Genomic DNA, 13,566 nt, shown 5'->3' on the forward strand with positions numbered 1-13,566 from the left:
CATTCAAGAGCCCATTACTGTTATTAATGGCACATGAGCACCCAGGTGTGTGTCTGCTCTCCACGTTTTTTGTTTACCACGTGTATGGTTGATTTTCTCCTCCTGGTCTGTTCTTCCAATGTTTGCCAGCACTGATTTACAACCTGTTCAACAGGCAGCTTGCATTCGTGGAGAGGGTATTGCCTGACTTGTGCAATTGGGAGGAGCACGTGACCGTTCTCAGCACAGCCAAGCGCTTGCAAAGCTCACGGCTTGTATGAATTCTGCCTGCAGCCTGTGTGGCTTCAGATTCCTAGCGATCCTGCTCAGGCCTGTGAGTTGGCACAGGAATGGGAGCAAATGCTACAGTCCTTCCTAAGACTCCTTCCTGCTTCTGCTTCTGCTGCAAACCCTGCTGCTCCCACAACCATAACAGGGAGAAAATAGCTTCTGTACACTTACTGTGGTCAGGGCATGAAGGAGCAAGTCACACTTATCCTCAGCATCTTCTTCTGACTGCAGATTTTCAGAGGTCCAGGCACCTGTCATTAGAGATGGTCAAATGCGTCAGTTTCAGTTACTCATTTGCCATATTTCTGTATCCATTTGAGAAACTTGGGTGAGCATTCTGGTGCACATTTCTCCTGATGTACACATTCTTCTATGCAATTTTGCCTAGCACACACATTTTTGCAAGCAAAACTGTTAATTAAATTTCTATACCGTCTTTCATCCAAAGGTCATAGGGCAGTTAACAATATAAAAGCACAAAAATGCATACCATAATAACAAACAGAACAATAACCTCCACACCACACACCAGATTTAAAGACCATAGATTGTTTAATCAGCATATTTTTGCCTGGTGCCGAAAGATATGTAATGAAAGTACCAGGCAAGTCTTGCGAGGGAGAGCATTCCACAAGTGGGGAGCCGCGGCAGAAAAGGCTCCGTTCTCATGTTGCCACCCATATGCAGATGACACAGCTTGGCCCTATCCTGTTCCTACAAACAATGATTAGCGAATGGGGACTTCCCCTACCTTGAGCCAAAACCAACCTACAGAAAACTGCCTGTCAGCCCTCCTAAGAACATAAGGAGAGTTCTTCTGGACTGGACCAATGGTCCATCTAGTCCGCCATTTTGTTTGATTCCTATGGAAAGTCAGCAAGCCGGACCTGAGCTCAACAGCACTCTGCCCACTTGTGGTTCCTAGCAATGAGTGCTCAGAGGCACGAAGCCACAATTGGTGAAGGGAGAGCCTTGTCCTCCATTCGTTTTTCTAATCCTCTTTTAAAGCAAATTCCGTAACCATGCATGGTGTGAAGAAGTACTTTATTTTGTCTGTCTAAAGCCTTCCAACGTTGGTTAGGTAGCCGCAGTTCTCGTATTATGAAAGAGGGTGAAAAAACCTCTCCTTATCAGCTTTCTCCATGACATGCAAAATCTGATGTTTATTCTAAACTAAAAAGCCCGAAAGGCTGCAACCTTTCTTCATAGGGAAGTTGCTCCAGTCCCTTGATCACTTTGGTTGCCCTTCTCTGATCCCCTCCAGCTCTTCCAATGTTTTCCCGGTGGCTTCAAGGAACACTTTAGCCTCAGCCAACCCCCTATCAAGCTTTGAGAGGGAATTTCCAGACAGATACAAGCTCTGTTATACACACATTCTTTTCTTTCCCACTCCCATTCTGTATTGTTGAATGTTTCAAATGTTGTGTCCTTTGTAGTACTTTGCATAGCCTTCTAGGTCTGTACGGCATTACCTCCCACCCTTCATCAAGGTCTCTGGGTACGGCTTCAATACGAAACACATCCCAGAAGCAGCGTGGAAAAAAAGGTTCCTTTCATGAGACGCGTCAGCAATTGGCATTACAACAAGATAAACCACCCTGTGTGAAATTTAAAAGAGGAATCATAATGCGATGCAGGACCACCCAGGACCGGTGCTGCTTCCTGACAATTTAAATGCATATGCCATAATTGCACCAATTTCCAGTGCAGCAAGCTTAGGCTGATTCGCTTCATTCCACCTTTCCTCATGCACTTCAAAATTGCTAAGAGCAGAAATAATAAAATACAACAAAGGCCAACGGAACAAAAAAAAATAGAGATCAGCAAATAACCCCCAATCCTAGCCACAATAAAAAAATATTCTAGGTACAGTAAGATTATATGCCAGTTAGAAGCCAAAAGCTGTGGTCTAACACTGGGGTAGAAGGCAGGCATGTGATGTGTGCTATGCAGAGAGTTCAGGTCAAGTGGCCCCTCCTCAGTGCGCCCCTGATGTGCAACTAGCTCATGTTTTCCAAAAATCTGCCAGTGCAGCTTCAGAACAGCTGAATGAACCCTTTTGTTCATATTGCACTTTTGATCTGAATGGAAAATAAGGGATCAGAACATACTGGAAACAAAGCAAAATATTGTTACGTGGGTAGGGAGCCATGAGTGCAATCGCAAGGTATGGATAGGTATCTGGTGATAATTTTGCAGAAAGGGCACAATTAAAATGAATTTCCTGGTGGACGATGAAAAGCGAACGAGAAGGGCAAGGAATAAGGGAGGGCACTATAGGAAAATGAGGACGAGAGAAAGGAAGAACTAAATTTTATAATATTGTTTTTAAACTTTAAATATTGAGCGATTTAGAGATGGTTTTAAATAAGCAACTGTCTCAAAATGACAGCCTTGACTAGCGAAGAATGTATTATTATCGGATAATGCATTCTTCACTAGGAGGAAGAGTTGTAGCTCAGTGATAAGGTTCCCACTTGCATGCGTAAGGTCCCAGGCGCGATCCCTAGTTGTTGTTGACATCCGTCTGTCTCGAGCGACAATGGAGTGTGCCTCCATGGGTGAAGTCTGCTGTAGCGGCACTGAAGTGACCTCGTTGGGGCAAAAGCCTGGGCAGTGTGTATGGAGGTCCTGGGCTTCCCAGGTGACAAGACCCTCCCCTCTCGACTTCGTGGATGTGGTCCAAAAGAAAGCAGAGCAAGACGTTTGGCACCAGCTTGGCTGCAGGACTTGCTGGAAAGAGGCGTACAAGGCGCCATCCAACCATCTTAGGGACTCTGCTCTGGATTTGTGTAGCGTTCACTCCTTAGCCTTTTCTTCTCCCAAAGATATCCCACAAGGCAGCGGAGATTTAGGTTCCGAGTTTTCCTTCTCCTAGATGGGCTGCCTTCCCAGGCTGACAAGCCCCATCTGCCCCTCACTTCCTTCTACAGCATGGGCAGAAACGGCCATCTTGACTGTTGGACCCACTATTGGTCTCGTCCACTCAGTCTGTCAGAGCCTGTCTTCACATGCAGGGAAGTCTCTAACTCACTGAGGGCTTGAGACCCGTCAACTACCCTCACCTGGTTTAGCCAAATCTGAAGGCAGCCCTGTTTAGGGAAGTTTTTAATGTCTGATTTATTTATTTATTATTATTATTATTATTATTATTATTATTATTATTATTGATTCTGTTGGGATCCACCCAGAGTGGCTGGGGAAATCTGGCCAATGGGCGGGGTATAAATAATAAATTATTATTCTAAACTACAGTTTTCAGGATTCTTTGGAGGGAGCTATTTGCTGTAAATGTTCTTTAAACATATGTTGTGGGTGTGACCTTCAACTCTATATTAGAACAGAGAAGCGATTAGGACACCCAAAGGAATGACCGACTCTGGGGTTGCGGTGCTCATCTCGCTTTACTGGCCGAGGGAGCCGGCATACGGCTTCCGAGTCATGTGGCCAGCATGACTAAGCCGCTTCTGGTGAACTAGAGCAGCGCACAGAAATGCCGTTTACATTCCCACCAGAGCGGTACCTATTTATCTACTTGCACTTTGACATGCTTTCGAACTGCTAGGTTGGCAGGAGCAGGGACCGAGCAACGGGAGCTCACCCCGTCGCGGGGATTCGAACCACTGACCTTCTGATTGGCAAGCCCTAGGCTCTGTGGTTTAACCCACAGCGCCACCCGCGTCCCTAAGTGATGAAGGTAAAAGTCCTCAAATTCCACATTGACATAGGAGAAACAACCCCATTGTCACCACACATGAAAAATACAGACATTTATTTGGGGGGGGGGAGAGGAAAAGGTTAATTTTGAAAAGCCTCTTCTGCACTGATAAACACTTCTTCTCATTTTATGGTTACTTTACCACATCTGCTTCTGATGAAGGTCTTCTTCAGAATCACCTGACTTGCATTGAAAACAGGATACTGGATTAGACTGACAGCTCATTTGAGGCAGGAAAGATGCCGAATGTTTCAACACGAAGAATGGAATAAGGAAAATTGGCCCCCTGTGTTTTGCTGGCTCCATTTTTTTACACTACACGTGTACATTACAATCCCTTTCTGATGCTTACCTTGTGATAAAACAACACAGAATTGTGAGAATCTTGGCAAGCATCTTAAGGCTGTTTTAATTCAAAATCTTTTTGCCAAAACTGGGGGGGGGGGGGGGGAGAGAGAGAGAGAGAGAGAGAGAGAGAGAGAGAGAGAGAGAGAGAGAGAGAAATGTGATATCTATATTTAAAAAAAAAACAAAAGCAAACAAACAACAACTATGTTTCTGTTATAGACACCAGAATCATGATCCACACATATGATGAGTATACCTTGTGTGTCTGGAATCTGATAATCACTTAGCTTAGAAATTTTTGGCAGTCATCTGCTCCCTAGTGGAGAATTTACCTCATGATACTGTTTTTCCTCCTCCTTTCCGTGACATGTTTTGGCACATCAAGCTTTGTCCATAAACACCTTTGGTCAGTTTACCTGATAGCATAATAAACTAGCTTTTACCTTAGAACAAACTTACCAAGGGAGGAATAGAAGAAATCTGGGGGCGGCGGAACAATTAACCTGTTCCTGTAACATGGCAAGATAATCTGTACAGGGTTTCCCAGTGCATAGCACTCCTAGAAAGAAGTGTTGTTGTCAAAGGTGGGACCAATCACGTAGGGATGAGGAAACCTTGTGTCCCTCCCTGTGTTGTTAGACTACATCATCATCACTATTTGCCATGCTGGCTAGGGCTAATAGAAGTTAAAGTCCAACAACATCTGGGGAGTCGTGGGTTCCCCATTCCTGGATTAAGGGGGGATCTAAAGCTGGTTGAGTTTCCTAAAGCAGTCAGGAGGAGTGAGATGGATGGAATGGAAAGATGGAAAGCAGGGAATGACTTTGGTAAGGGGGCAGAAATTGTTGTGTAACCGGGTTCTGGGTGATCCTCCTTTAATATGCAGGCCGTTTAATAGAGAACGTTTGTTGTTGTTTTAATTAATCTCCATATCACTTCTCTAACCAGAAGTCTGTGCCAAACCCAAGCCGTTCTCATGTGGACCTCATGTACCTTAACGTACCTACTTAACAGCCAAGGTTCCTACAAATGAAAAATGGAAATAACAGAGGTTCTGTGAGAGTAAATAAAGAGTAAAACTGTAACACCTTAGGCCAAGAAAAACACTCTGTAAATGATACATTAATGAAAACCAGAGGGACAGCACATGAGACGTGTGGCAAATTTATGGGCCTCCAACCCAAGCCTGCACGGCCATAGTTTGGGACGGTAGGTCAGCAACACCTCACAGGAGGATCAGAAAAGTGATGTGAATCATAGAATTGTTGAGTTGGAAGGGACCCCAAGGATTTAGTCTGACCCCCGGAATGCAAAAATCTCAGCTAGATCATACATGACAGACGGTCATCCAACTTCTGCTTAAAAACCGCCAAGGAAGGAGAGTCCACCTCCTTCTGAGGGAGTCCGCTCCATTGTCTAACAACTCTTACCATCAGAAAGTTCTTCCTGATGTTTAGTTGGAATATCCTTTCTTGTAACTTGAAGCCATTGGTTTGAGTCCTAGTATCCAGAGCTGGAGAAAACCACCTTGCTCCATCTTCCATGTGACAGCCCTTTAGATCTTTGAAGATGGCTATCTCCTCTCCTCTCTATCTCTTATCTTAACATACCCAACTCCCTCAACCATTCCCCATAAGGCTTTGCTGCCAAATCCTTGATCATCCTGGTTGCCCTCCTCCACACATGCTCCAGCTTGCCAATATCTAAATTATGGCACCCAGAACTGGACATTAACGCAGAATGGAGCAGGACTATGGCTTTCCTTGATTGGGACAAATACTTCTATTGACGCAGCCTAGAAGAGCATCAGCGTTTTTGCTGCTGCATCAAACTGTTGACCCGTGTTAGATTTGTCATCAGGCAATGGGACACAATCACCCACCATATCTGATGGGCACCAAGCTAGCCTAGTGAGCAGGCCTCATGTCCTCCAGCTCCTTGCCACTCCACCTTGTGCCTGCTTGCTCAAGCAGATGGTGCAGTTTGTAGCTAATGAGCAGAACAACACATGCAAGAAATGCCTGCAGGAAAGCAGGATCTGAGCTAGCTGCCTCTCAGCCTGCTGACTATGCCTTTCCCAACCTTCCTGCGGTACACATTGGAAGACGATGACAAGCAAGATAGGCAGCTAAGCAAATGTTGCTGCCTCAGCTCATGAGAATGGGAATAGCCAGAGGCACATGTGGGTGGGTGCTCAGTTGCTGCCGTTCCACGGATTCTGTCACCTGAGGCAGCTGCTTCATTCTGCCCAATGGTAGACGTGACCCTGAACTCCTGTGACTCCGGAGCAGTGTTAGAAACTGAGATATGAAAACTAGGAGCTAAATGGCACCTTAAACTTAGGTTATGGGCGCCACAACAGAATGCCTAGGCACGCTTTTTTATAACAAAAATGCAAAGCTGAAAATGAATGAACTGCAGCTAAAGTCTTAATTTTTCACATGGTCTAGTCCTCATCTGAAGACTGCAAAAAACAAAGCCATACTTCCCCTGCCCACCTCTCTAATATTCTTATGAGGGTCCCTTCTCCCATCCTCAGAGAGTGGCTGGAAGTGGGGAGGCAGAAAAAGGTCCTCCTTTCGTTCCAGCAGTGGCAGTTTTAATCTGAAATCTTAGGTGCGGTACTGCTCCTCCCAGAGCTCAGAAACATTAATGAAATTCCCTGTCGCAAAACGTGCCTAGAACAATGGGAGTTTCGAACGCTGCTCCAGAAGGAAGGCTATTTCAGGCTCAACAAACTTTTTATTAAAGCCGAGACACATTGAACACAGCAGCTCCCACCCAGAGCACAGTGGACGTGCTGATGTCCCCGTAGAATTTAGGTTACCCATCACTAACTTGCTCGCTTTTCAGTCAGACAAGCACGGCTACTTTTTGCTGGAGCAGGGCCAACAGGTCTACAGTGACAGTTGCAGAAGCAACCATAACATTATTTATGTGCCAGCTCTCCACACCTGTGCCAGAGTTAGGGAACAGATAAATACAGCGCAGGGAGGAGTGCGCTCTTGGATTGCATCCAATGCAATGATGCACAGGTAGCTGGAATGTTTGGCCAATCTAAACACACTAACTGTTCACCTAAGGCAGGGGGCCTTTTTCCTTCCACAATGATAGATATATGGTTCCCTCCTCGAAATGTGTGTATGGGGAAGAAAGAGAAGAAAATAGTAATTATATTGTTTTCTCTAATGGCTGCATCTAGGTAGGTTTGTTGGGGTTTTTTGCTGCGCAACCCAAAGTTGCACAGCTCAAACCACATCGATTTAATGAGAAAGTTCAACACACGGTTCACTCTCTCCTGTGGAAATCAATAGGACTTTTGAAAAGTGCCCCACGTTGCTTGGATTGTGTTCTAAAGCAATTAGAGAATGAGAATGAGAGAGAGAGAGAGAGAGGGGGAGAGGGAGGGAGAGATCCTTTCCCAGTCCCCATCCCCATACAGTAACTTGTCTCAGCTAGTCTACTTGCTGGAAGGAATATTCAAAGCGAGTTCACTGCTTGCTGGTTAAGAGTCATAATCACTGCTTCAACTATGTCGAATTTAAATGTAAGATACGGGTATGTGATTAAAAAAAAAGAAGATTTTTTTTTAGCACATATGCAGCCACAGTTGCCTTGAGATTTAGGGAAAGCTCTTAATTTGACACGGGCTTTTGAAACGAATTTCTAGAAAGGTAGTTAATGTTTTCTGTGAAGACCACACTGCTGTAGCCACACCTCAAAACTTCAGAGATATTTAATTTGTTCAGTTCCTGCAGCATATACCATGTTGTAGCAGCAGCAGCAGCATTAATACTGGGCTCCCCCCACCTCCCCGCTATCCTACTTCGGAGCAGGATTTTTAACTCTTTCCTCTCCCAATACATTCTCAAGAGAGAGAGAAAGATTAATGAACCTTATCAATTTTCTGTTGTGCCTTAGGTGAGATTCTTAGATGCCAACTTTTTAAATTTTAATATGGGAGACTTAAGGATTTCCCAGAATGTTTTACATATGTAACAACAAAGCCCCCTCCAAAAAAAAAAAAAAAACACAACAGGCTTGAAAAGGACAAAAAGGAACACATAAGAATAAGACCACCAACTAGACATGGAAACCTAATATTAAGATGCTAAGGCTGCACTCATTTTCCTGGAAGAAAGCACCTTGAACCCAGTGGAACACGCTCTTCGGGGCAGACTTGGGGCAGACAGTGCTGTATAAGCCAAGCACGATTACAAAAACTGGCTTTTCGAGATGAACATTTTGTCTTTCTGGAGATCAAAATTTTATACACTGGGAACAGGGAATCTTGGGCAAGACCTCCAAAAGCAAGATACATAGAAAGTCATCTTTATTTCTAGTAGAAAAGGGGCAGGGGGGTAGGGCGGGAGGCAGAATGAAATATCAGCCTGTGCGTTGTTGTTGTTGTTGTTGTTGTTGTTGTTGTTGTTGTTCAGTAGTGAGCAATTAACAATATTTTAACATAATTTTATGCTCACTTTTTAATGGAGAACCCAGACTACATTGTTGCCAGCGTGTTGTTTTCTGTCACCTGTCATTTTTCAGATCTGATCTCCCCCTTTAAAAACAATTAAAACGCCATGGACAGGCAGCAACCAAGTAACTACCGAGATTGTTCAGGGCTACTGTGCCTTTAATTAGAAGCTTGCTGCTCTAGAAAGAGCAGCTTCTTCTGCCTCTTATTGCTTCCTGTTCAGCATAGCCTTGGGTTCAACGAACCCTGTAATGAGTTAGATCCTGTTTCCCGTAGGAATGTAGGATGGCTTTAATTACTGGTCTCATCTAATTTTTAGTTTATGCTGAGATAGCACTAATTTGTAATAAAAAAGGGGGGAAGGGAAGGGAAAAATGATAACAGTAGTGAAATCATTTCCGGGGAACAGGAATGCACTACTTACAGGATCATTTCATCAGTAATGCTGGGCTTGCTAGCCTATTCAACAGTGTTGTTCAGCTTCACACAGCCTTAGAAACCATTTAATTAATATGTATTTGCTGGTAGAGAGCCACAGAAAATTAGGCAACCATCCTCTGTACTGATAATGATTCATATGCACAGACAGAATTAATTAGCAGCAGTATCACTTCATCCATTTCCTTCTCCTTGCAAACAACATTTTTACAAATTGATATAGGCTTGATTAATTCATGCCTCCAGAAACCATTATTTTAAACCAAATTTAATGCACTAAATTCTTCCACACACATACTCCCACCCACAAAATGAGAGACTTTCAAAATAAGTTTTATGAAAAGCATTTCTCCATCTGATGTGATGCATGTCTAGCTGGTATAAACACCAACATTTTGTTGATTCCCCTTCACTTTTTCTTCTTGCTCATCAGGTAATCAGTGATTGGTTAAGAAGTCTACTGAACTAAACCAGTTGAACAACCCACTTTTAGAACAAAGGAGGGACAGAGTTTATCAGGGGCTAAGAAGGACCTACTCAGAAGTAAGTCCTATTGAGTTCAGTGGGACTTATTCCTAGGTAATTGTGTTTAGGATTGCAGCATTAGGTCAACATACTTGGGACTAAGTTATATTGAAATCAGCAGAACTTACTTCTAAAGTTGAAGCTACAATCCTAACTACAGCTACTGGAGGGTGGAACTTACTTCAGACTAAACATGAATAGGGATTGTACCGTTAAACGTTTTTCTTGCAATTAACAACTGATGTTTCTTTTTCAGGTAATTTATCAGGATAATATGCTGCACGTGGGAGAATGTAAATGGAGTCAAATGTTTCCTTTTATCATGGTAGGTATTTCAAGGACATATGTTTCAGAAAAGCCGCTACAGTTATAAACCCTAGAAAATTAACAATAAGCATAATTTTAATTTTGTTAACCTGAGCAAACATTATTTAATATCTACACAGTTGCTTCAGATGAAGTCCTTATCGACATCATCAGGATTCCTGCCCAAGAAAATATTTTGAAATATAATATGAAATCCAACCACTTTCTTAAAACTGTTGCATCTCAAGGATATCAGCAACAAGAATACCTTGCATTAGGAAAAACTGCAAACATGCAACCATTAGTCAAAATTGCACACAGAGATGAAGATCATTAAGCGGAAAGCACACAAAAATGCACAATTTTGTGCAGTGTGCTGTTTTTTTTAAAAAAAAAATTGTGATGTGGAAATTGGAGAAATGAAGACTGGAAAAATGAGAAACCAAGCCGGACAGAGTTGTCCATCGCTAGAGAGTGCCAAGACATGGCAATAGCAGAGAGATTAAAAGTCAGAGTGGTTCCCCCTCTGATAGTATTGTTTTTAGGCAAATGTGATGCATTGACAACTAGAAAACTGGGCAATGGAATTAACCAGTATTTATCCTTTGGTGACAGGCGTCACTTGTTTATTCTGCTAATGCCGAATATTCCAACTGCGGCGAAAATGAGTACTACAACCAGACTACCGGAATGTGCCACGATTGTCCGCAATGTGAGCCAGGAGAAGAACCTTATATGGTGAGTTCTTCACATACTTGCAATTTTATCCTAGAGGTGGCCATAGGAACATCTTTTTTTTTTTTTTAATAAAATTTTTATTGATTTTACAACATTTTTAAGAAAAACAAACAAACACTAAAAATGACAAACATACACGTATAGTTTCCAACGTATTTTCATAAACCTCTTTTCTTGGACTTCCCCATACCCCCCCTCTCTGCATCCCAATGTCCATAATTCAACTAGCAACTCCCAATTGTTACTTTCCAATCTCTATCATCTTAGTCCTCTTTTATAGTCTAGCCTTGTATCCCTGTACCCTTTTGCTTCTGGAAACCACAACATTTTAGCATTCATTAAGTTTATAGTAGTCCTTAAGATAGCTTTTAAGGCCATAGGAACATCTGCACTGCACTGCGTTTTCCATAGTGGTCCTTACGCACTTCTGGAAGTCCAGTGTTGTTATTTTTAAGGCTGCTCAGCCTTCCTCCTTTTTCAATACTACCGAAAGGAGATCGGTACTGCTGAATATAGTCGCAGTCCAACACACCACACGATCCTGCAAGTGCTGTTATTTCTCATGCTCCGTGCTCATTATTCTAAATTCCCCCCGCTGTCAGGAAAATGGTCACCACATGGCTGTTGCGAAGGAAACAGCCACCATGCTTCCAGGAGGAATGTTAAAGCAGTCTGGCACAGGCCAGCAGGGCAGAAACAATCTCTCTCCAAGGCACTTTCAGATAATTACACTGAATCAATAAATTTTATTTGGCCTGTGTTCTGTTGTCCTCGTCGACATTTGCTTTTTAATGGGGACCATATTTCGAACGGAGGAGGGCTACACAGCACTGGCTCTGCCCTCTCCTGCCCCAGCTGAGGGGCTCTTTAAGGCCCTCCCTGTAGAAGAAGAAGAGTTTGGATTTGATATCCCGCTTTATCACTACCCGAAGGAGTCTCAAAGCGGCTAACATTCTCCTTTCCCTTCCTCCCCCACAACAAACACTCTGTGAGGTGAGTGGGGCTGAGAGACTTCAGAGAAGTGTGCCTAGCCCAAGGTCACCCAGCAGCTGCATGTGGAGAAGCGGAGACGCGAACCCGGTTCCCCAGATTATGAATCTACCACTCTTAACCACTGCACCACACTGGCTCTCATCGGCCACAGAGGTCCTGCCAGAGTCCTGTGCTTTATGTATCTCATCCTCCCCACCTCCTTTGATCAGGGTCTTGGTTCGTGAATGAGACGAAGCAGTAGAGAGAGCCATAGCCCCTAAGGACTTTGACAGAGACTCTCTGTGGCTAGTGCAACACAGAGAAAGAGAAGGCTTAAGGCACCCTTGAGTGAAAGTCACTGGGGTGTTGTGCCATGTTCATTTCTATGACATCTATGGGGAAAAGGAAAGGGAAAGGAAAAGACCCACCCCCAAAAGGCAGCTCACAACAGCTATGCTACAAATTTCAAACAAGAAAATAAAATGGCTTTGTTTTAGAGAAAACACCAAGAAGCAATACAGTGGTACCTCAGGTTACATAAACTTCAGGTTACATACACTTCAGGTTACAGACTCTGCTAACCCATAAATATTACCTCAGGTTAAGAACTTTGCTTCAGGATGAGAACAGAAACCATGCTCCGGCGGCATGGCGGCAGTAGGAGGCCCCATTAGCTAAAGTGGTGCTTCAGGTTAAGAACAGTTTCAGGTTAAGAATGGACCACTGGAATGACTTAAGTACTTAACCCAAGGTACCACTGTAAACGTATTTTTAAATTTAATTGTTGTTCCTTTTGCAAATCTACAAAAAACCCAAAACTCCGCATGCAAACGTTGCAAAACTGAACAACGTTATTTAGAAAATAAGAGAGAACCAATGAGATCTAGAACATCAAGGTTAAAAGCAATCAGCTCTGCTGCCGTTAAGTCATGGGTGGTGGTGGGGAGAAACAAGAATAGAGACGCTTCCCCAGGGAGGGGGGTCCACTATGTGGCACTATGTCAGAGAAGACCTAGATCCCCACCGAACAACCTGGCTTCAGACTGTGATGGGACACCTATAAAGACTCCATGGAAGGGACGGGGGGGGGGGTCATCGCAAGAGAATCAGGGGCTATGCTTGGGGATGGCTGGGAAAACGTTGAGACTGGTCTTCCAGTTGCTTGCCCATGCTCTGCCCCATCACCCTCAGTCTACTCAGTCAGCCCCACCTGCCTGCCTTCTTTCTTCCAAGCAGCCCAGGAGATGGCCCTGGTTGTCAGCCTCCTCCTCTTTACTCTCAACATTGCCTTTGTCGAACTTGTCGAGAAAGAGGAGAGGGGCTAAACTAGAATGAGTTGGCGATGTTTGTCGTTGGTCCTGCCCGTCCTTGGCTCTGGCTCCACTCATCTTTGGCCTATCTGCCTTCTGACCTACCAAATGGGCACCGGGCACCACTGCTGTGTCAAAGCTTACTCAAAGTAGCTTCACGTGCTCAGGGACGCGGACTTATAAAAAATATTGGGGGGGCCCCGGGAAAGCTCATGAATAATAAATAAACTCATGAATATGCAAATAAAGTGGCACCGCCTCCTCGTGACCGAATAGGGGAGAGCGTGCTGCGCCTATTAATCAGCTCCAAAGGAAATTGGGTGGAGCTTTTGCTCGGGAGGGAGGGCAGGAGGCATGCAGCCCGACCCTGTGCATTTTGGGCTGGGGGAGGGGCGGCGATGGTGCTCTGCTGGAGGGGCGCCGGAGATTATTGGGGGCGGAGCCCCCCCAAACGAATTTTTGAG

The 13,566-nt window shown here is 44.1% G+C and overlaps 1 protein-coding gene across 3 annotated transcripts in view; it reads left to right on the top strand.

The window, feature by feature from the left end:
- The window catches only part of EDAR (ectodysplasin A receptor), an 80,360-nt gene that overhangs the window by 47,684 nt on the left and 19,110 nt on the right, over positions 1 to 13,566 (top strand). For 2 of the 3 annotated variants that reach the window (XM_083501546.1, XM_083501545.1), the window contains exons 2-3: positions 10,033 to 10,101; positions 10,698 to 10,820. In XM_083501546.1, the coding sequence (XP_083357672.1) occupies positions 10,051 to 10,101; positions 10,698 to 10,820 (174 nt within the window). In that variant the 5' untranslated portion in view covers positions 10,033 to 10,050. Of the gene's footprint in view, positions 1 to 9,684; positions 9,795 to 10,032; positions 10,102 to 10,697; positions 10,821 to 13,566 lie in introns of all 3 variants that reach the window. The other variant, XM_083501547.1, reaches the window with a different exon arrangement.

Source organism: Podarcis liolepis (assembly GCF_965112155.1).
Source record: "Podarcis liolepis genome assembly, chromosome: 4".
Lineage (NCBI taxonomy): Eukaryota > Metazoa > Chordata > Lepidosauria > Squamata > Lacertidae > Podarcis > Podarcis liolepis.